The following is a 24,906-nucleotide window of genomic DNA, read 5'->3' on the forward strand; positions in this document are numbered from 1 at the left end:
CCCTTAACGAATTGATCTTCCCCAAAGAAACACAATACACAGAGGCAGGCAACTTCTGAGTTATCCGACAAGGCCTACGATATCTTAAGCTACAATGTTTCCCCGAAAATAAGACCTAGCCGGACAATCAGCTCTAATGCGTCTTTTGGGGTAAAAATTAATATAAAACCCAGTATTATATTATATTACATTACATTATATTATACTACATCTTGTATTATAGTAAAATAAGACAGGGTCTTATATTAATTTTTGCTCCAAAAGATGCATTAGAGCTGATGGTCTGGCTAGGTCTTATTTTCGGGAAAACATGGTGTCGAGGAAGTGTGTGTAAGCTACCAAAAAAATTGGACACAGCCCTCTGCTTCTTTAAGAAGTACTGTTAGTGTTATTTAAAAACAAACTAAACAAATGGAAGGACAATAAAAGTAAAACAAACTGTACATACACATAAATAGGCAATTGTTAGTCCGTACTTTCTTTTCCAATTTTAAAGGGCGTTGTCTGTGCTTGAGCCTGAGGGGTGGTCAGGAAACGTGTAGTTCAACCATTTCACTATGTTATAAATGAGACCAGGGAGCCCCTGAGAGGGGGGCAGCACCCCAGGTATTTTGCTGGGTGTGTGGGCAGCCTGGTCTTCTGGCCCAGTGCTCTCAGCTCCAGGCACTTTTTATTGGATCACCTGGCCTCTTTCAGAGCTCATAAGTGCTTGGCTGTTGGAAAAGATACTTTAATAAAAATTTCTTTTCATCACCTACGGATAGCTCCCAAAGCTGGGTACCTAAGACTCCCCTGATTTTGCCCATCTTCCCATGAGAATGCAGATACTCTGACCCACTCGTTTTGCTTTTCAAAGTTATCCTAAAGAAATAATCAAAGATACATGGGAAGCTATAGGTACACAGGTAATTTTTGTAGTATTTTTCATAATAGTGGAAAAATTAGAAAAATAAGAGAAGTCCAAATACGTTGGTTAAATGATAAATCTGTACCACAAAGTGCTAAGTAGTCATAAAACCTTATGTATCGGATATTTAAGAATGATAATAGTCTAAACATATTGTCAAATTAAAAAAGCAGGTTTCAAAACAAAATGGCTACATTTTCAAAAGAGAGGAAGTGTTCTTTCTATTTGTATTTTTGAGAAGTTCTGTAACTAATATGTGTTATTTTGTTAAAATCAGTACGTTATCTAAAAGAAAGAGCATCCATTAGGGTATCATTTGAGAATTAATGCATCCACAGAATGACAGTAGGTATATCTTCAAAATTGAGATTTAAGATACATCCTTCATTTCTGTCCTAGGAGTTCATACCAGAACTTTAGTCTTTCAAATAGCACCTTTAGAGCAGTTGGTGATAAGACCCTGTCACGCGGGGTGTCAGGCGGGGTCTCTAGTCCCGCTCCCCTCATAGGAATGCAGGATATGGCGAGGCCAAAAAGGAACACCCACGGAACCATAGATAGCGGAGTCATATCATACTGGAGGCTGGGTTGGAGACACAGGAAGCAGGAGCCACACTATCTGCAACCTGCTGTCAGCTTCTCTGCCAACCAACCAACCCCACTTGCTAGCTGCAAATCCGCTGGGCCAACTGGAATCCGTGCTTGCTAGCTCAGTCACCATCTTCTTGCCAGCCCCCATTTTCTGCTAGTGTAGCCACAGGAGTTATACTAGTGGCCAATGGCTCACTGGTTACAGCTGACGGCCAACTAGCCACAGCTGATGGCCATGCAATCACAGTTGATGGCCATTTACTACCTGAGCCAGCACCTTTCCACGTGAGGCTGAAAGCCTGGAAACTGCACTCCTGGCTCTGTCCCCACAGACCCTCATTACAGAAGGTGTCCCAGGATTGTGGCATCCTTTGACTGAGCAGGTTATTAGGAGGGGTATGGGGTCCCTTCTCTGTCCCTCCTTCTTTCTTTGTTAGACCTGGGACAAACAGGCCATGTACCTGCCATAGGAATATGTATCTAATTGGAGATCAGAACGTGAGGTTAAGGCCTCTAAATGCTCTATCTCAGGAGAAATTTATTAATCAGGAATTCGGGAAAGTATAATTAGTACTTTCCTGTATTTTCTCCTCTCAGGTTTCTGGAATGAGCAGAAGTTTGTGGCTGTCTTCCCCCACTCTCACCAGCTCCCTCCCCCCATGCTGTGTGTCATTTTTTCCCCTCTGTTTTAGAGCACAAGCATCTGTCTGCTGAGGTGGGTGGACTGAGGAAAGATCAGATACCGTAGAGGATGATGAAATGGCTGAGAAAAAAATTTCAGCTGGAAACTGTTTACTCTTTGTGAGGAAATAGAGGTGAAAATAATTGACTGGATTTTGTTCCATTCTATTCTGCAGTCCAAACTGAACTTCCAGCTTGCTGTGTGGTATTAAAGGCTTAGTTCTAGCTTTTTGATTTTTCAAGCATACTCGAAACTCCCACGAGATCTACCTCAGACTCAGCTGGATCCAATACCACTTTCTTTTATGAATTGAGTTTGTTTTGCACTTCTCTTAAGTAGAGAAAACCAGGTCTACTGGTTAACTGTGGAGGTTCTTTCTTAGAATGCAATCACTTTATATGGAGATATATATATATATATATATATATATATATATATATATATATATATATATATATATATATATATAAACAGGTTAGTATAAACGTCGGTAAAACATGATGCAGTTAGTTAAAAAAATTTAACTTTCATACTGGAATGCTGGAGACTGGAAGGGTAGGAATTCTTTCTTTAAAAAGCCTCCCACCCCATTCAACTTACTCTACTGGCATTCCTCTTCATTTGAGTGTGCAGGTACTATGTTCTTATGCCATAATTATTTTTAAGTCCCTTCCTCCTAGGGGTGCTTGTTTTCTGTTTTCTAATAGACCCTACCTCCTGGAGGGCAGGGACTGATTCTATTTTTTCTGTAGTCATTTATTCATTCATACAATGCAGGGCAAGTCACCACTGGGTGCAAAGCATGGCACAGCTGAGCTAGTAGACATGGCTTCTGTCCTCAGAAGGCAAACAGTTCTCTCAGGGGGCTTGTTACCAAAGAACAAGTGTTCTTGTATCCTCACAGGAAGGCATTCCAGACACAGGAATAAGCCACGTGAACATAGCCAGGCAAACAGTGGACTTACTAAAAGGAAGGAAATAGTACAATCCCAAAATTTGGGGAGTGGGCAGGCCAGGAGGAGGGCAACTGCACTGAAGAAAAAAGAAGCTTAGGATTTTATTTGAATGAGGGTGCGAAATATTCAGGTGTTAGGGGTAGTGTTATAGGCGTTCCTAGGGTGGGTCCCTGCTGAGGGCTCCTTCCTGTGTGGAGGTGGGATTTCCTTGTTTTTGCTTGGCCCTTGTTGGAACTGTCATGGTGACAAAGGGTGGAGATTTTTCCCTGCCCGCAATGCTAATAATATTATAATCTATTACAATTAGCTGTTGCTGCACCTGTTGTTAAGAATGATTTCATTTCCTCTTTGTCTCCCACACTTCCTCCTTCCCTTTCCTCCCTGCTCTCTCCCGTGGGACCCCGTTCTTTCTGTCTACCATAACGGGCTAACATGGGTCTCTGCGCTTGCTAATTGATACAGTAGCTAAAGAACGGTGAAACAGATACGATAACCCAACAAAATTTCGCATAAGAAAAACAAGATCACAGAAAGTCTCAAAGAATGCCATGATCTTCATGCCATATTTTGCAATACTAATGCATTTCCTTTACTAAATAAACTGGCAGTGCATTTCCTTTTACATTACCTGTTACCATAGTGAGTGCTGCCACCGACTGCCTGAGGCTCCTGATGCAGGCAAATGGGAACACTTTTCCCCTGTCAGTGAGTTTCCCGGTGGGGCATCAGGGTTGGGTTCGATTAGCATTTGTCTGTTTTGCAAGCTCCTACTTAGCTCAGCTGGAAGGACAATTGATATTTCTGTTACCCACTGAACCTGAGCTGCTGCCTCATAGAAGCCTTTGTGAAAAGAGGTGGGATACAAAGGGACATCAATAAATAAACCAGTGAAACATCACCAGACTCAGGAACTTCCCTTTCTACAGAGGCCATACTAATTCCTTGATGACCCTGGTGGAACTCCACTGCCATGTCCTCATTCCAAAATCAACCAAAGGCAAGAACCTAAATACCAGCAATAAGAGAAGGAAATAATACCCTGGTAACAAGAGAGATGTGATGCTAATGTCAATCTTAAGACAACGGGTGCCTCCAGCAAAAGAAACCATTGACAATATAAAGAGGCAACCAACTAAATGGGAGAAGATATTTGCAAACTATGCCTCTGATAAGGGGCTAATATCCAAAATACATAAGGAACTCACAACTCAACAACAAAAAAACAAACAATTTAATTAAAAAATGGGCAGAAGACCTGAATAGACATTTCTCCAAAGAGGACATACAAATGGCCAATAGACATATGAAAAAATGCTCAACATCACTAATCATCAGAGAAATGCAAATAAAAACCACAATGAGATATCACCTCACACCAGTTAGAATGGCTATCATCAACAAGACAAATAATCAAGTGTTGGAGAGGCTGTGGAGAAAAAGAAACCCTCATACACTGTTGGTGGGAATGCAGACTGGTGCAGCCTGCAGCCGCTATGGAAGGCAGTGTGGAGGTTCCTCAAAAAATTAGGAATAGAATTACCATATGACTCAGCAATTCTTCTACTGGGCATCTACCCAAAAAACCTGAAAACGTTTATCCATAAAGCTATATGTGCTCCGATGTTCATTGAAGCTTTATTTACGGTGGCCAAGACATGGAAACAACCAAAGTGTTCTTCAATAGATGAATGGATAAAGAAGTTGTGGTATATATACACAATGGAATACTATTCTGCGGTACGAAAAGATGAAATAGGACCATTTGTGACAACATGGATGGATCTTGAGATTATAATGCTAAGCAAAATAAATCAGACAGAAAAAGTCAAGAACCATATGATTTCACTGATATGTGGGATATAAAACTGAAAACAACAAAGGAACAAGACAAATAAATGAAGAAACAAAAACTCATAGACACAGACAATAGTTTAGTGGTTACCAGAGGGTAAGGGGGGGAGGGGGGTGGTAGATGAGGGTAAAAGGAATCAAACGTATGGTGATGGAAGAAGAACTGACTCTGGGTGGTGAACACTCAATATGATACATAGATGACGTATTACAGAATTGTACACCTGAAATCTATGTAACTTTACTAACAAGTGTCACCCCAGTAAACTTTAATTAAAAAAGAAAAGATAACGGTGCCTCTCTCCAATGGACTGCTCCTTAAGAACCACATCATCTCTCATCTGCTGGCCCTGAGGGCTGCCAGGTGTCAGTGCAATTTACAAAATAAAGCTCAGGAGGTGGGAAGTCCTCTGTGCTTTTAACTGGGAAGTCTTCAGTGTTGTCTTTTATTTGTGTGTGAACCATAACATTTACCATCTTAGCCATTTAAAGTGTACAGTACAGTAGTGGAACTATAGGCACATTGTTACGCAACATCTCTAGAACGTTTTCATCTTGCAAAACTGAAATGCTATGCCCATTGAACAACTCTTCTTTCCCTGCTGCTCCCAGTCCCTGGCAACCACCGTTCCACTTTCTGTTTCTAAGACTTGATTACATTAGGTATTTCATATACCGTGTTTCCCCAAAAATAAGACCTAGCTGGACTATCAGCTCCAATGCATCTTTTGGAGCAAAAATTAATATAAGACCAAGTATTATATTATATAAGACAGGGCCTTATATTATATTAAAATAAGTCCGGGTCTTATATTAATTTTTGCTCCAAAAGATGCATTAGAGCTGATGGTCCAGCTAGGTCTTATTTTCGGAGAAACAGGGTAGGTGGACTCACGCAGTATTTGTCTTTTGTGATTGGCTTATTTCACTTAGCATAGTATCCTCAAGGTTCATTAATGTTGTAGCATATTGATACAGGTTAGCTAGCATGTCCCTAGGTAGACAGGGAGGTCCCTGGTGGAATAAACAAAGGCAGCCATATCCTGAAACTCCAGGTTTTGAAATTACTCCTTTGCTCCAGGACATAATGTAACAAGGCCTTGAAGTTAATCATAAAATTCCTTTTGGCCTGACAAATGGAGCAGATCTGATAGATAAGAGTAAATTATTTTGTTAATTTCTTTAGGATGGGCAAGCAGAACAAACCTGGTAGACGAATTTCATTAGAAGGCGCCAGTTCCCTTCTTCAAACAGTTCCCCTCTTCAAACAGCTCCCCTTCCCCAGAAAAGCAAGGGAAGGTATAAAAGGAAGCGCTTTTACCTCAGTCATGGGGCACCGCCACTCGCCACTCGCCATTCGGGACCCCCCTCCTGCTTGGGAGCTTTAACCCTTTGCTTTCAATAAGCTATCCTCTCTTTAAAACTCTTTGCCTCTCCTGGGCCCGTGTTTCCATTCTTCAGTCTCACGTCACAGGATCCCAGCACTCACTCACTCACTCCAAAGTTCCCTACATCATTTGGGGACTCACAGGAAAAGATTCCTACTTCAATATGACAGGATTTCTTTTTAAAGTCTGAACAATATGCTCTTGTAAGTATATACCACATTTTCTTTATTTATCCCACAATGGACATTTAGGTTGCCTCCACCTCTGGGTTACTGTGTATAATACTTCACTGAACATGGACATGCAAATAACTCTTCTTCCGAAATCCTGCTTTCAATTCTTTTGGGTGTATACCCAGAAACGAGATTGCTATCTCAAAAGGTAGTTCTATTTTCAATTTTTTTGAGTAATCTCCCTACTGTTTTCCACAGTGGCTGCACCATTTTTCATTCCACGAACAGTGCACGAGGGTTCTAATTTCTCCACCATCTTTACGTCACTTGTTATTTTCTGTGTGTGTGTGTGTGTGTGTTTAAATAGTGGCCGCCTAACAGGTGTGAGGTAATATCTCATTATGGTTTTGATTTGCATTGCCTTGATAACTAGTTGATGCTGAGCATCTTATGTGCTTGTTGGTCATGTGTATATCTTTGTGGCCTGCCCATAGCACAACCAGGGGTTTCAAGAGAGCTTTTAGGTGCTTCAGGGCTTTGGGTGTAGAAAGAGTGGGACACAGTTACACTTCATTTGACAATGAAAAGGCAATCAACATTTCACTTACACACTGAGTAAACAGTGAAATCTTTTTTGCCTGGGTATTGCCTGATACTTCACTTTGAAAACAAGCTATTGATTGCTGTATGCCCAGGGGTGATAAGCTATTGATGGATATAATGGGAAAAGTCCAACTGAACAGATGTATCTCACTTGGAAAAGATAATTTTTCTCCCTCTGGCATTTTATATGGAAAAAAGAGAGATATTTTGAATTTAAAAGGAGACATTAGGAATTCCTGTAACTTGCTTTCTCTGTGTTAGTGAATTTTCATAATGAATTATAAAATGATCCAATCCATTGTTTTGAAGGCACTGTGTTAACAACACACAATCTTTCTCCAGAAAATCCCAGTGTATGAGAGCAACTCCAAGTGGTCATGTAAAGAATGATTGTGTCCACATATTAAAATTGGGATTATGAGGGACAGTAGCCATTGTGTCATTGCTCACCCATCACAGGGCAAGAAGGAGGTGGCACAGAGCCTGGAGCAGGCAACAAGAGAAATTCTGTATTCTTACTTTCCTTTTCTGGTCTTCCTCTCACCCCCAATTTTCTGTGCCCCTTTGGTTTTATCTGCTGAAGACACATGACTCATGCAATTGCTTGTTGTGAATCATTATTTGAACGTCCACACACATCTGAAAATTCCTAATGGCTTTTTACCCCCACACGTCAGTTCACTCACATTACTTTGTTTTTCTTTCTTTCTTTTTCTTTTTTACTCTATTAGTTTGATTTTATTTACTCTTTCTTGAAAGTTGATTAAATTCTCACTCACATTACTTTCAATGCTAGTAGTTGAAAGGAATCAACACATCATATAACCAAACCCTATCATTGTCCAAATGAGAAAACTAAGACCCTGAGAATGTTTAAGTAATTCTTGAAAGGTCACCCAATCATTAACAGCTTAATTTCTGAATTTTCCTATTTCTTTTTCTCCGACACTGCTTCTGCCATCTTCTCAAATACTCAGGATCTTACCTGGAGATAATTTCTGAGTCCGTCCTAATTCTTATTCCCTTTACACCATCAGCCACCAAGTCTTATTGATTCTTCTTTCAAGACTGTTGGTAGAATCAACTCTCCTGTATTTCACTTCTATTGTTTTAACACCTCATTATCCCATCCCTGCATCTCCTAGGTCATTATAATAGCCTCTTTATCTGATTTACCTCCTTATCTGATTCTCAACTGTAGATGCTCATTACATGGAAACAAAAAATCAGCATACCTATGCCTGCACTGCGCCCTATCCCCAATCACTCCCTCCATCATTCTGATGACATTTAATTGGTCTGGGAAGGAGCCTCTATGGGTATTTTTTAAACGTGGGTTCCCCATGTGATTGTAATGGGTAGCCAGGATTGAAAACCCTTTCCAAAGATGTTTTCCACCTCCCCTAAAACACTTCTTTAGCCATGTCAGTGTGATCCTTGAGAATCTCTTGTGCCTCCTCATTGCTGTTGGTTTCCAGACATTTGCCTCTTCCAACCATTCAAAGTTCTTGCACTTCTCCCCCACTGCTTTTCAGTAGGAACCCTATGCTCTAGTCATATCATTCCCTTCTTAGCATCAGAATCATCTCTCACAATATCCTATTTCCATTTTGGATTGCTGTGCCCTCTGCCCTCTTCTCTGCTTATCCCAAACACACTGGCCCCTCAAGGGTTGTCTTATCACCAGCTCCCTCCAAGGACTCTTCTGGTCATTATTTCCCACTCTTGTCCCCAATTCCCTTATTCTTCAGGTTTGTACTATCTTGTATTTGCTGCAAGTGAATACTTTCAGCTCTTTAGTGAGGTGGAGAGCTCCTTGAGTGGAGGGACAATGCCACGTTTTTTTCCCCTTTAGTCTCACAGCATCAAACAATGGCTGACATATAATCTCACAATAGGTAAATTTGGAAGAACTTGGTATAGACCTAGGAGGCTAGAAGGGAGCTTGGAAAGTTTTTCCTGGTGGCTCCCATTCCATAGCACATAATCCCACTCAGACCTAATGTTAGCTCTTGTTCCACAGTTACTGGTAGCCTGCAGCTCCAGAAGACAACTATACATGGCATTTCTGTAGCAAAGAAGCAACTCTGGCATGTTAAACTACAGTTTGTGCTGGCAGCATAGGTCATAACTACAATTTGAATGAAAATACTTTATGGAAACAATAAAACTTAGATTAACCAGAAATAACTACTTGGAACATTCAATTAGTCAGATTTCCTCCACTTAACTCTTGACAGAAAAAGATACATTATAAGGAAAAAGGCAGACAGGCAGATAGCATTTAAAAAAGAAAAGAAAAGAAAAAACCCAACACACAAAAAGCCTACTTCTGGGTTAGGTTGAGAGGGTGGGTGGAAATTTGGACCATAATTCTACGCTTTCTGCAGCTATCTCAACAAAACCATTGAAATTTGCTGTCAGAATGATGCCTTTGTGATAGTGCAAGAATTCTACTCATTCATTCACTCACTTATTCACTATCTGCAAAGCACTATGTTAAGAACCTAGGGTAACAGCCAGTATTTCAATTCCAGAAAGGGGAGGTCGTTATGTGGAGATTGATAATTATGTTGCAAAACAGAATGAGAGGACACAGGGGAGACGTAAAAAGGCCAAGGGACTTCAGAGAATTGAGACATTACTTCCGATTGGTGGACCTGGGGAAGGATTCATGGTGGAGGCAACCTTTGATCTGGTTCTTGAAGGATGACATGATTTGGGAAAAGGGTTTTCCAGACCAAGGGATCAGCATGTGCCAGCCATGAAGCTGGGAATATGGGACCATGGCAAGGGTTTCAGCTGGCTGGAACACTAATATTGTGGTAGATAGATAAGACTGATTTGGATGGGGACAAATCAGCTATGGCTTTGGGGACCCATTTAAGGTTTGTTGTTATTGGTGTGTGTGTGTGTGGTGTGTGTGTGTGTGTGTGAAAGGTCTCTGAGTGGGGCAGTCCTTTAGGACAATCAATTGTTCCGGCATCAGTGAGCGGGAAAGATTGGCCATTGCAGTAGGGAAAACAGGCAGGAGGCTCTTTAGTCCTGTGGAGTGGGCCTGAACTGGGGTTCGACCAGAATGGAGGAGAGAGCTGCTGTGAGAAATGAGAGAAGTAAAATCACTCCAACTTAGGAACTGGTTGTATATATATAGGCGGGGAAGGCCCTCAGGATGGTTTTGAGCTGGGCAATGCGGAGGGTTGATGGTCTCTTAATTAATAGGTGACTCAAGGGGAGGAGTATTTTAGGAGGAAAGATTGTGCACACAATTTTGAATGCATAAATGTGGGCGTCTCCATAGAAACGTCTAGCAGGCAGTTGGAAGTCTTCAGGTGGAGCTGTGGAATCAGAGATGGCAAAACAGACATGAGAGTCATCTGCATAGTGGCAACATGGGGAGCCCTGAGAGCAGATGAGATTCTGAGGGAAAGATGGGGAGGGGTGTTACTGGAGAGGAAGAGAGGGGAGTGATGCTGGAGGAGCATTCAAAGAGGCAAGAGAAAATCCAGCGCATACACTGACGATAGTGTTAATTAACTATCACAGGGAGTCCCAAGGGGATGGAGGATTGAATCAATCATTGGATTTTGTCACCCTGGCAAGACTGGTGATTGTTGAGATATTTTCACTGGAGTACTGATGATAGAATCCAGATTTCAAAGGGGGAATGTGTCAGGGAAATTAAACCGAGCATGCCCATTTTCAGAATACTTTGTACATCGATCCAGGAACGTAACACGACACATTTGAGAATCATTGCAACAAACCTGTGCTTAAAGAGTATTTTATGTAAACAACGAGTACCCTGTCCTTCAGGGTTTAAGGGATGTCCTTCATCTTTGCAGCAACCTAGCTTCACCCCCTCCCCCACTCTGAAAAGGCAAAAGGAAAAACCATGGCTGGATCTAAGTCGGAGCTCTCATTATCCGAGGTCTCCCTGGGTGGATTCCCAGCGGGCCACAATATGGGGCAGCATGCGGGGAGGCCTGTGGTGAAGTCCTGAAGGTAGCATGTGAAGGCCACTTCCCACCCACAATCTTCATAGTAGGTACCATTAATTGAGCGCTATGCCCCAGGCATTGTGTTAAACCAGGCAGGAAAGCATGGATCTCTTCCTGCCCCTTCCCTCCAACCCCTCCTTTCCTAAACCCCTCCCCATCTCAGGGCAGAGCAACTAGTTTTTCCTGTAGAAAATGCATCATTCTACCTGCAGCCTGAAACCCTCTCTGTGACTTTCATATTTCTCTTCTCTGCTGGTTCTCTTCCTGCCTCTCGATTGCCCTCTCCTGATCTTCTTCACCAATGTCTTTTACTTGTCACTCCAGTGTGACTGTGTCCCATGGACTTTCCTCTCTCAGAACATGGTGAAGACGTCCTGTCCAGGACTCCCTGAGTGCGCTGCCTCTGGCCCTGAGCACCTCGTTCAAGTGCCCTGTGTGCGGGCTGTTTCATGGAAGGCTCCTTGAGACATCTGAAACTCAAGTCCAAAACTAACCTCATTATCTTCCTTCCTAAACTTGCTCTGTCACCCGTGTGGCGTCATTTTCCACCCAGCCCTGGGTCATAGGCCTCCTCCCAGATTTTCCTTCATATTTATCATTCACCAAGTTTTGTTACCCCCATCAGTGAACTGTCTGAAATAGCTTCAAAATCCATTTCCAACATGCTATTTCCACCACCACTTCCCTAATTCTGGTCTTCACATCAGTTGCCTTAACCTTTTTTACAATAACACGTTAATTGCCTCCAGTTCCCTATGAAATCCATCTTAAATACTATCAAGGTGTATTTTGAAATACAGATATTTCTCCCCTCCCACTTAATTTTTTGATGGCATCTGATTATATAAAATCCGAATTCTTCTCCTTGGCACAGAAGGCCCCTTTTCATAGAGCCCCACTTTAATGTTCTCTCATTTTTTCTCTCCCATTTAGCCTATGTGATAGCTGCCTTACCTCTTACCCACACTGATGACATCACTCAAGGTCCAGCTAACATGTCACCTCTTGGGTGGGGTAGAATCTTCTACAATGCTGCTAAGCGGATTTGGAGTCCTGTGTCCTTTGGGCTCTTACCAATCCTTTGCCAATAGTATTTATGCTTGACCCATTGCTTGATTTTCTCTGTCACACCTACTTGCTTGTGAATGCATATGGGCAGAGGCTCTCGTATTGATTTTTACATCCCTAGCACCAAGCAAGCTACCTGATAGACATTTGTGGAACTGAACTGAGACCACAAAGAGCCTTTCTATTTTTTTTTAGGTAGTGGCTTTAGGGACTTGATTGATTCAGGTCCCCTCACCTCCATGGATTACAAACTAGTGAAGTAAGGTAACTTCTATGGCAAGTATATGCCTTTCTTTTGTCAGAAACAGAAATGTATATCTCTTCAATCCATGGTCACCGGACTAGATTTCCCCAATAATTATTCCATGACTTTCTATTTTTTCTAGCTATCTCCTCTATACCCAAATTTAGGTTTCTCCTGATTAAGGAAATCAGGGGAAACAGACACTTTAAAGACATGACATATTTAAAACTTCTGTTTTTGTAGACATCATTAAGCAATGATTGCGATAGCGTATGTGTGCATACGTATAGATATTTACATCAGCATAAAACTATTTGATGAGGAAATGTTTAGCAGGCCAATGAAATAATTCACTTAGTGAATACTATTGTCTTTTATGTTAAATTTAAACCAAGCCTGGGTGACGACAAGCAGGGTCATTAACTTCAGAAACATTCAGAGCTAATTTGAAAGACTGGTGGAGAGATGCTTAGCCATGGCTGTGATGAGTGTGAATGGGGCAGAATGGAACCAGAAATGAGAAACGCGTCCGTCTGACTCATGCTTCTATGGTGAAACATGAGGATTGAGCATGAGGATCAGTTTCTGTTAAAAAGTCAAACTGACATTTAAAAATCCCACTCCTGTGGAACTCCCAGTAGCCAAGTCCATGCCCACTGTAGGGTCTGACAGGGAACCGTGGGCCACTCTAGGGATGTGGCCTGAACCATATTTGCAAGACTATCATCTATATTCTGCTTTATTTATATGTAGGATACTTTTTCCCTTAAGAATTTTTTTTTTTTAACCAAATTTTAGTTTAAACTATAGGCAATACTTGAGAATGTTCATTTTGAAACAGTGGTGAATACCATTTAGATACAAAGTTATGACTATTTTCAAAGAAGTCATGCTGTTTTCTTTTTCTTTTTCCTTTTTTCCCCTTAAACATGGTCCATCACTGAGTATGGAGGAAGAACAGTGAGAAGATGCAGTCCTGAGTGACTAACTGCCACAGGACAGGCCGGGGAAATACTGTGATGCCAGGTGGAGTTCAGAATTCCTAGGGCCAGAATGCCTGCGGACTGTGGCTCTCTCTCTGGTGCTAAAAGGGTGGCCTGAGTTATTGCTGTCTAAACTTGGGCTCAGAGGAAGTACGTTTAGTTATTTGCACTGAAGTTTGCGAAGAATTTTTTGAGGTGTGTGGGGCAGAACTCAGCTAGTGTGCCTCTGCTGTACTCTCCCCACCCTTTCCTCCTGCTGGGGCCATTCTCAGCTGGACCCCTGGAATTTGGTGCATCTCAGATTTTCAAAAACACACAAATCCTATCCTTATCATGTATATGGTCTCAGCTACAAATATTTTCCAGAACTCCAGCAGTAATTAGACAAGCTACTATGAAGGAGAGAGCATTATACATCAGTTAAAAACATATGCAAAACCAAAGCTCATTAGAGAAAGATAATATTCATGCAGATTTTACAAACCGTGTCTTTAGGGTGGCCCAATAAGTAGAAATATGGGGACCCATGCTTGTCACTTTTCATGCACATGGAGAGACTGGAAGGTACCATTCCTAAAGGAAGGGGAGGAACAGCCTAGGACCAATTATTAGAATTAACAGAACCAGAGACAAAGATATATTATTACTGTTAGAATCAAGATTGCTTAGTATGTTTAGAGCAGCTGAATACAAATTATCTAGGCAGTAAGAATAAAGACTTTAAGTAAAGCTAATCATATCAAGCATGCAGCAAGTGAAATTAGTGAAAGACTGAGCTACATGTGTATTCCAAAAGAAGATTTTTCTCAAAATATTGAGGGCATCCTGAGGTGCTGTTAAGGAGGCACAAACATGAAAAACAATTGAAATGGGAATATCAGAATTATTGCAGAATTTTCTCATAATGATGGAGTGTTTCGGTGATACCAGCTGTCATTTGAGAATCAGTCACAGTAATCACTTCCAAATTTTGAAAAACTCTCAAATTAAAGACATGGTGTGCTCATGTATATATTTATGTTTTCTCTAATAATCTCATAAATTCTTAGAGTTCCCCTCACCTCTGACAATTTGTTTATTTATATTGAAAGTTCACAGTTGACTCGCTGGCTGTAATTGTTTTCTGGAAAAAAAATAAAACTGAAACAAAAATGCAGCAACATCTTGTCTGCTCCACCGTCTGAGGCTGTTTTAGTTTGTGTCTATCTCAGCTCAGGGGCTGTAGTTCTTTACCTACACAGAATGGGTACTAGAAACTCCAGAATGTCTCAGTCAATAACCGCCAAGATGCCGTGACTGCTCCCCCGTGCTCCTGCTGCTGTGTTCTCTCAGTGTCACACAGTGAGTGGTGAAGGCGATGTGAGGTCAATGTGATCAGAGGAATTTAATCCGTGCAGCTCAGACGTTTGCAGGCTGATCCCCTCTTTGATAGAATATACTGATGATCGTTCCCACCTAAATGCCTGACTTGCTCCAGACATGGTGCTGTGTACACACGGCTCCAACATGCAGAATGGAATAGTACCCACATGGATTTCCAGTTATGCCACAGGGGGTGTTTTTCATAGGATAGTGTGTGTCTGAGGGAAGGGAGAATGAAAGATGAGAACTAAAATCTCAAGGTTAGATGGCAAGTAGAACCTCTCTGTGGTTAGGAAACCAATGCTTAATAATGAAGGTAGGATGTGGAAATTAAATTTCAGACTTTAATTGAATTTACCATTTAGCCCTGCCAAGATGCAAGTAATTTTGTATAAAAATGATCAAGCTGTTTTAATGTCACACAGAGAAGGCTCTCATTTGATTTCAAATGTGGCCTTTACTGGGCTTGAAAGATACATGTGCTAGGAGACTTCATGGCCAGAAAGTCAACCGAAAGGGCGCAGAACATGGTGGAAATAAATGGCTGTGAAGTCTGGGGGAGGAACTGCAGTGAAATGTGAAAAGCGGAGAGCTGCATACTGTGCCAGGTATATTTAATGCACACTTTATGAATGTGTGTGTTTAGCCCTAAAACTCAGGGTTGCTATCTGTTGGAGAGCACACGCCAAAAAGACCAGAGACTTTCTTACAGAAGTTTAAAGGCAGGTTATTTTGTAAGCAAATGTCTGAGCCACATTACAATTAACAGCTTTTTAGTCCAGGCTAAGTGTGTGCTTCTTGTTCTATTAATTTTGTTTTGAACCCAAACAGCACATTGAAGAATGTGTGATTCTCAAAGATTAGAGATTTTGCTACAATTAGAGCATACAATTCAAGCCTGGAGCAAGGCACTATGTAATTTCATCTTTGGTGGTGACTGAGGGGGCTCAGTTCGAAAGAAGTACTGGGAGGTCTTTATCAGAGTAGGTCATCAGGGTGATCCTATCTTTGAGCAAGACTGCAGGCAGAGTGCTGGAATAACATAGATCGGGCCTTCTGGACTCACTGTTTCTTCCGCTAGAAATGAGGGATGTAGAGTACGTTAGTTTAGAAATGAAAGCTGGTGAGTTGTTCGGCTGGGGGATGCTGGGAGAGGCCAGCAGGCACAGGCATCTGAAGGGAGGCGTGAGACCTGGTGTTTGCTGGGGACGGCCATTGGCTGGACCTCCCTACGAATTTGTCTTAAGGTTCTGGACTCCACTTTGAGCACCTGGATAGCAGGGTTTTTGTTGGCAAACTCCCTCACAGGGATCAAAACCTTTTCTGTATCATCTATACTTCAAGACAAGAGCAAATCAGACAGTAGGGAAATAGTTGGGCATTTAGTAGCAGCTTCAGAATGGGTCTAGTTAAGGGGTTAGAAGCTTTCCTGAATGGACACTCTTATGGTGTGAACTGCGGGGTCTGACTGTCCTCAGTGAGGAGGGTTGGTGCTGAACTCAGATTGTCGAAAGGCCTGAGATGGAAAATAGGAGGGTGAGGGGAGGAAAATCTAGTCTTCCTTTTTTTAAAAGTTTTAATGGTTGCAAGTCTGAATGGAGAGCTATTTAGACTGGATGGGCAGAGGAAGAGCCAGGCTGAGGGGCTGAGTTGCTCTCAAACAGTGGGAGGCTGACAAGACATAAAGAGGGCAACAAAAAGTTAAAAAACATGCTGTGGGACAGACCTTTACAACAGAACTAGAGGAGATAAATCCTGCAATCTCCAGGGCATGGAATTTCTTGGGATGGCACTTACAAAATATGTAGACTCCAGGCCCAATGGACTAATCTCTGTGTGTGTGTGTGTGTGTGTGTGTACACGTGTGCGTATCTTTAAAACCATGATGCTTGCTTTCTTTTCTCTTAACCTTAATCCTTGATTTCTACTCCCCCCTCCTCCTACCATGTAAAAAATATTCTCTTGAATTTGTGACTCCTTTGAAGTCGTTCCAACATTCTTACAGTATCCAACAGCATTTCCTCTAAGAAATCTGCCTTCTCCCTGGACTTTCGTGGAAGCAGCCCTCTCGCAGGAGAGCTCAGCTTCATGTTGGGGGAAGAAAGGGATGGCTCTTTTCAGACCCTAAAATATGACTCTCCAGGATGAGTTACCAAAGGAACTGGAATATTTAAGTTTTCCAAGGCGTCTGTGGAAGCTCTTCTCAGTGTGGTTTGAGAAAGATAACTCTCTTCATTCACTCATCTCCTGCAACAACTTAAGTGTTTGGGATTTAAAGGAGCTTGGACCTCAAGAGCCAAATGAGTTTTTCTTGGTAGATTTCTTGGTTACTATGTGGTCTAATGTATTTTATCAGAGTCTAAAATACCTAACAAGTGAGGACTTAGGGAAGGGGGTCACTTAATGAATATATCCTTCAAGAGAAAAATGCATGTTGGAAATCATGTATGAGGAAAATCATTATCGTCCATGGTTTCCAATAAAACAGTGTGAAGAACTGGGATTTCATCCTCACCCTAAAACCGCTTAAAATAATAAATGAGGTTTTGGCTGAGCAACAAGTTCAGAGTTGTGTGTTCTTTGAGGACGCTCCTGGTCCTGACTGCATAAAACAGGAAATTACTGAAGTTTCATGGTTAGATACCTGGCATTGCCTAAATGCTGCAGAGAGCAGTCTTGAGCCTTTTAGTCAGGCAGCACCCGAGTTCTGCCTGGCAGCCTGGTCTCTTCCCTGGCTCTGACACAGTAGAGGTGGAGTGGAGTGATTTGTGGAGCCTCTCATGGAAAAAGAAGATACACTCAACCATGAATGTCAGAAGCTGAAATTAAATTTCAGAATTTATTATAGAAGCAAGCTGCCTTTTGCCCTATTAAAAGTGCAGGTGAATTAGTGCAAAGGTTATGGAACCACTTAAAGCTCCTATACACGTGGTCCCTGAGGAAGAGGCGAAGGCAATGGAGACTGTTCCCTTGCCTGTAATCGAGGGCATAGGAACCCCAGGCAAGCCTTGGGGTGTGTGTGAGGTTACAGTGCTGCAGGCTCCCAGAAGCTGACAGCCATGGGATGCAGAGTCATGATTACCAAATTTGCTAAATAAAGTTCTGGCTCACCAACTTGGAATCTAGAATAATTCAGACAAAGTCTGAGCATATATTTACCCACACTCAGCAAGTCCTTTCTTCAGAAAAAGTAGAAAGTGTTAGTATAATGATTACAAAGGAAATGCTTCACAAATCAAAGAAGCCAAGTGCTTCTCAAGGATCTCTAACGCTCTAGAGGTACTTACTAACTTCCACAATTAATTAATAAAATCCCTTAAAATTTTTTCATTAGTGCAGATCCTTTGAGACCTTTTAATTAGTCACCAATCTATTGGACTCAGTTGTTACATGTATCCTCATTCTTAGATTGTCAGCTCACTGAGGGCCAGGACCACCTTCTCTTTAGTGCCTGCAAAATGCGTTGCACATAGTAGGTGCTCAGGAAGTCCTGGTTTAGTTCAGGAAATAGTAATGACATTAATTAATGATATTAATTACAGGCTTTGTCTCACATGGCATATTTGGTAAGGGGTATACTGTTTGGAGTTTATCTTTGTGTGATCAGAGGGGAGAAAAGGACTTGTCGAACAAGTAATTGTAAACAAGATTATAATGCTGATAATGTTTACTTGTCAATATATATTCTTAAAGAAGAATAAATAAATAAATAAACATTGCGTATTGTCATAAAAGTAGAGACCAGTACGGCTTAATCTGGTCTTCAGATATAATCATTGTAAATCATTTTTATTTTTTGATTAAAAGAATTTAACTAAACAACTATTTGACCAATTTATTATTTTTTTTAACTGTACGCACTGGCTCAGACAGATCTTTCCTCTACTTACTAAATGTAGTTTTATTATACTTAAAAAAGTAAACAACTTCATTTACCAAAGGCCTGTAATCAAGTCAAAGCCTGTTAAAAACATAATGAACTTTGAAAGTGGAAGTGCAGGCAGGAGTCTAATTCATGGACTGGCTATTTCTTTCCCTCTGTGTGGGCCTTTATTTGGTGTTAGTTGTCACTGGGCCACTGCAATTGTGAGAATTCTGCTTAGTCCTTATAGCCTGGCCTCCTAAGACCACCTCCTAAGACACGCCCGTGGACAAATGGACTCGCTTTAGCATTCTACTCATAAAGACCTGCCCTGATGCTTTTTAAGAGAAGAAACAGGCTGGACCACCAACCAAGAATGGAAAGCTATTTCTGTTCTGCTTTATTTTGATCAGATTTGAACAGCAAATATTAGCAGGGGGAGAACTGCTTGTGTAAAGAACTTTTGCATCCAGTGGCCCCTCTATTTACCTTGGCCCTGGCTCTGGGGCTCAGAGTATAAATCAAGCGAAGGGAATGTTCCTGTGTATGCCTTGAATGCTGAGGAAGGACACCAGTACTTCAAGGCGGGGAGCGAATTCGTATAATTTATTCTTTTGCAGCTTTAGAATCATGAGTCATGCTTTCTTTTCTCTTAACCCTTTTAGATGTAATTCAAATAGCAACACCCTTTGTCAAGGAGGGCGCTCCTTTTGATGTGGCATCTTTTGATTCTTTTCTCACTTTGGTGGAGTGAAGCTTCCTTATTCCTGTCAGTCTTGGAGCTGCCTGTCAGGGGAGGGGGATGAGTTTATAATCAACGGATTCTTATCCTGAGGACTGGAGTGGAGCTGAAGTGTCCGTCTCCTGAGCTTCTCTTTCAAGGACTTCACTGCAAAAGCAACTTCTCCTTCAAAGGCCCTAACATTTCCCGACTCCCCTTGCAGCTGCTCAGCAGCCCCCGTGCAACCACCATTCCTGCGGCCACATCTGTTGATTTATGTCTCTGAACCGGCTGAGGCGTCATGGTGATGAGTCTCCCGGTAATTACCGACGGCATATTTGCAGCATATTTATTTCTTCCCTCAGCTCACTTGGATTCACACTGATTTTGTTCAGTCAACAATCTGACAGGTTACCACTGTACCTCTTTTTTTTTCCCCCATTGTCCCTGCGCTTATCTCTCTGTCACAGATCACCTTAAGAAGGCAGGGTGGGAGCTTTGTATTTCTGCTGACTGAGATCGGCTTTTCCTGGGCAGGGCCCAAAGTCCAGATAAGGGTCTTGCTTCGAAGCTGTTCTGAATTCTGCAGGTACCAGAGGGAGGGCTGCTGGATCTCACTTAGAACCCTTCCATCGACTGTTGTTTTTCAGTCTGCTCGTCTTCAACGTTCGCTCTCCCAGGCTGGGTTAAGTTTGAGCAGCTCTAACAGGTCATGTCTCCCTCCATGGATTCTGATACCAATCCCCTTCAACCATCTTAAGGGTGGACTTTATACCAAGTTTAGGATTTTCAAAGGCAAACAAAGGAAACTAATACAGGGTTAAACCCATAATTGACAGAATAATCAGTTTTCCCTATGATTAGGGTGAATTGGACACAGTGGACTGTGTTCTTGGTTATATCTACTGGTAAACTCAAGCATTTTCTTTTGTTGTTCTTGTCGCTATTTTATTTTGTTACCTCCCACCCCTTGGCCAATATTATTAAAATACACTTTATCTTGGACAAAAAATTCTGTTTCATGATACAGTGTGTTTTGCTGATGCTGAGAGAATTATGATGTTCTTTAGCTGTGAGCACTCCTTTTATGCGGGGGTGGGTCATGTGTACGGTCCTTGAATGTGGCCACTTCCCTGGCTTCCTCCTGGTGCAGGAAAGAGTTCCCCCAGCGAGCGTGTAACTGCTGTCCTTAGAACGGCCTGCTTGCAAAGTTGGCTGTTGGCTGGCACCCAGGATTCTGGTAAATTGGCCCCTACACTAATATGAACCTTTCTCTAAATGATGGGGGCATGTCACTGTACCTCAGCTGTTTGTACAGACAATGTGGTTTATACTGAACACCCACCTTCTTTAGGGGACTCTGGGATTTTGGTACATGCTTGGCCGAGGGTGCCTGCATGACCAGCCCCCAGTACAAACCTTGGGCGCTGAGTCTCTAATGAACATATGTTGCTGCATTTTTGTTGGTGGGGGTAGAGTGCTCTCTGTTGGGGGGGAGGGGCAGGGGCGGGGGAGAGGGAGAGAGACACAGATACAGAGAGACAGAGACAGAGAGAGAATAAGGAAGTCTGCATGTGGATTCCTCCAGACTCTGCCTGTATTTTGTCCCTTATGAACCCACTGTGTATCCTTACTAAATCACTGTAATAAATCTTAGCTTTGAGTACAACTATATTCTATGCCCCAGAAGTCCTTCTAGCAAATCTCTGAATGTATGGTCCTGGGGGCCCCTGAAACAGCCCTATCATTTGTTACTATGAGATTCTAGAAATATCATTTGATGGCATTATTCTCAAAGATGCTGATCTGATCCCTAATCTTGGTTTCTCACATGTACCCATGCATCTTTCAGCTTAGATTTTCCGGAAGAGCTAATGTTTACTAGTTTATGATTATTCTTTTACTTCCCTAAAGGAGATTGCTCTCCTATATTAAATTTGTTCTCTAGTGACAAAATCTCTAAAGTCAAAATCCATGTAAATCTAACATCAAAAGTAGCTCATGAGCTCTCACATTACCAGCAGGTATGATTTAATGTTATATTTTCAAATACATTTAGAAGAAATTCTGTAATACTGCTACAGTTTTTGTCCCTCAAAAGTGTGCCCAGATATTTAACAAACTCTCTGTATTAGTTAATTTTAGAATCTAACCTTAGATATTTTTGGGTGATATTAAGAATTAATGTTGACATGATCTTGAATTTTTGTCTTGTTCAAAAACATGTTTTTATTTTTTCTTGAAGATGCATTGAGGCAGCTTCATTCTTATATATTACAGGTTATGCTACAGCTTGATCAGTAGTACTGTTTTAACTGCTCATTAATGACAAGCAACTGGTGAGGTGGACCCCGAAAGCATGGACCATAGTAGGTCTACAAAAGAATAGAAAGCTTGGGATCGCCATGCTGTTCAGATTAACTTTTTAAAGATTAACTTGTTAGAACAGTAAGAATAATATTAACTCTATGAAAATTCCATGGTGTATGTAACAGTCAGGTCTTGCCATGGAGTGAAACATACTTTTAAAACGAGGTAGTTTTTAGAAGTGATAGAATCTCACAGGTCACTTTGATATTACAGAATCACTTAATACTCGAGAGTGCAAAAAGTTATCCTACTTCAAGGGTTCACATTCTTTATTAAGGGATTAATGCCAGGGCCATTTAACAAGATCATGCCTAGGCTTATTGCTAATATGAATATTTAAAAATATTTTATTGGATCCAAGCATTAAGGGTGGGAACCTGGGATGAACTATCTCCTCGGGCATAGGGTCAGCCGCACAAAAACTTCTGAATTCTTTGTGATGCTTAATATGAGGGCTTGCCAACCCTTTTTGTAGGCTTTGGGGTATGTTTAAGACACTGGGAACAAAGTATTGAAGGGCTTTTAAATGCATATATTTCAACTGAACTCAGGCCTATACTGTCCTACTAAATAAGGAAGTGTTCAATTATTCTTAGGTGACTTAAGCAAAAATCGTCCTTGGAGAGGGAAAAGTACTAAGTAGAACTGTTGTTTGGGGGCTTGGGGCTGGAGGGGTGAAAGTGAGAGGCAACGTATCTGGATCAACAATTTGAGCTAGTGATTCAGGTCAGCAGTTAGATCCCCTTTCCCTAATCTGGACTGGAATTATTTACACTGCTCTTCCCTGAGATCTGTCTCTCTTGAGATTAATTAAAGAGCAGCTCAGGTCATGTGATGACCACCCAGCAGTCCCTTTGTAATGCTGTCAGTCGTGCGTTAGATGGGCTGCTGGGAAATAACACAGTTAATGACTTCAGAAGGTAAATACATGAATGAAAATGCACTTCAATGCCTCCCTGAAAAGCATACAGATACACAACATAAGTGTGAATTCTTTGAATATCCCTAAATGCCAAGGAAATGCAACCATTGAATGAACTGCAGTTTCCATTTTAATCTTCACACCCTAAAGATTTCTTCTTGCTTGTTCCCTGATGCCTTTTTACACATCCTACAGGATAGTGTGACACACGTGGGATTTTAGGAAATAATTGAGATATTACTGTAGACTCAAATGAACAGAGGACTACCAGTCAAATTATGAATGTTCAATATCTTGGTGGTGGCTGGATCTCCCAGCACACTCAGAGATGCCCTGAAAGGGTCTATCTTTGCTCTTTGAAACATTACTTAAACTACGGGAACAAAAGAAAGTACTCACACACATATATATCTTGTGCTTAAATGTACATATGTGCATAGATATCTATCTATAGCTAAATATATACTTAGGTAGAAGGAGAGAACTGGCGCGGTTTGCTACAGAAGGACAGGCATTCACAGTACACGGAACGAAGAGAGGAGAGAGGTGAATGAGAACAGGAAACGCACCGTACTCGGGGACCTGCCCCGTCCCGCGCTTCAGCAGCAGCCGCACTCTTCTTCCTCCAGATTTGATGACTTCTATTGCTCTGGCGTGTGTCATGTCCCTCGTGCTCTCCCCATTGATTTCAATGATTTGATCTCCTACCTGTTCATGAAAGAAATAGGAAGTCAGCCACAGATGGTTCTACTCCAGCTGTATTTCCAAAAGATGAGAAAAGCATGGCAGATGACCAGTTTCCAGAGAGCACCTGAACAACTTGGTTGCCGCCCGCTGCTTCTCGGAAGAGGCGACTCCTCGGCTGCATCCTGAATCTGACCACCAAACTTAATTGACCTTGATAGAAATTAAAACATCAGCCCATAGAGGTGGTGGTGATATGTCACTTATATTTAGCCGTATGGAAGAGACTATAGTTAAACTATTTAGCTTTTTTTTCTTTTCAAATTAGGGAATAGGTTTGATACTACAGTTGCAAATAAGCCGGCACCTTTGCTTTGAAACAAGAAGTAAATATTTTAAGGCCTTTTCATTGAACGCAGTGCCAGCTTTGGGCTTAGGGCGGCATCTAATTCAGCATGTTAGATGGAATGATTGTGTTTTTGGGCCTCTCTGTGAATTTTTATTATGCATTATTTAAATTTCCCTGGGTGCTATTGTGATATTGCCTTCTTTGTAACTAGTGCTTGGTTGAGACTATTCAAGTTTGATGATGAGTTTTCTATCACAGTCCTCTGAATTAAAAATGAAATCCTCCCTTCTCCACACATTACTAGAACCCTTGCTAAATCTCTGCCATGCTCACACCTGGTTGCCAGAAGCTGTCTGGTTAAATACCAATCCCTCTTGATTTGTCAGAAATGCCTGGGTTCCATTAGCAATTCCCATTTAGCCTTTGTGAATAGACCTTTGGAATAAAAGAGGTTCAACCACCAGCACATCATGTAACTCCCACAGCACCATTATAGTCAGGAAACTTTGAATTAAAATATGTTTCATTTCAGTGCAAGTCACTTAAGACAAATTAGCCAGGAAAAGCACAATGAATTGCTCTGCAAAAATGCTATTTTAGTTGGGTCCCTTAAATAAAGCCGATCTCAGCCTAAACTCTATAACGCAGACAGAATTGCAAGTAAACTCTCTATAGGAGAGCATTATCAAGGTGGGTGCCACAGGCTGGGCAAGAACAGGAACAAAAAGTTGTCATCATAATGGCAATGGCACTAAAATCAGACCATCCCCCCAAAAGTGGAGGTGGGGGGTGAAGAACAAACACATGTTCCTTGTAGCAAGGAAGTAATATCTCTACCTAAAGAAGATTCTCTAGGGGTAAGGATTCCAATGCAATGAAGGGAGGCCACCCCTTTGTGTAGTACCCAGTGGCCTTTGGAAGTATGGTTTTCGGGTGGTGGAAGAGGTGGGTTGGCCTCACTGCATGACTTTCACATTCCAGAGAAGAGTCATGAAAGGCAGGACTAAATTAATTTGTCTTAGGGCCAATGTTTGCAACATTTTTCTTCATGTCTCCTTAACTGTCTTCTTTCCCATAAGGCAACAGGCACAGCCTGAAGTTGAGTATCTTGCTAGAAGCCACATATCCAAGCCAGAGGTAGATACAGGACCAATTAACCCCTCTCCCAGCAGTGCCCACTCATGACTGA

At 41.6% G+C, this 24,906-nt stretch overlaps 1 protein-coding gene across 9 annotated transcripts in view; it reads right to left on the minus strand.

Annotated features, from left to right (window-relative positions):
- MAGI2 (membrane associated guanylate kinase, WW and PDZ domain containing 2) overlaps positions 1 to 24,906 on the minus strand; it is a 1,294,930-nt gene that overhangs the window by 28,182 nt on the left and 1,241,842 nt on the right. For 7 of the 9 annotated variants that reach the window (XM_074340646.1, XM_074340647.1, XM_074340644.1 and 4 more), the window contains one exon: positions 23,254 to 23,392. In XM_074340646.1, the coding sequence (XP_074196747.1) occupies positions 23,254 to 23,392 (139 nt within the window). Of the gene's footprint in view, positions 1 to 13,931; positions 14,021 to 23,253; positions 23,393 to 24,906 lie in introns of all 9 variants that reach the window. The other 2 variants (XM_074340652.1, XM_074340653.1) reach the window with 1 other exon arrangement.

This window comes from Rhinolophus sinicus, linkage group LG09 (genome assembly GCF_036562045.2).
Source record: "Rhinolophus sinicus isolate RSC01 linkage group LG09, ASM3656204v1, whole genome shotgun sequence".
Taxonomy (NCBI): domain Eukaryota; kingdom Metazoa; phylum Chordata; class Mammalia; order Chiroptera; family Rhinolophidae; genus Rhinolophus; species Rhinolophus sinicus.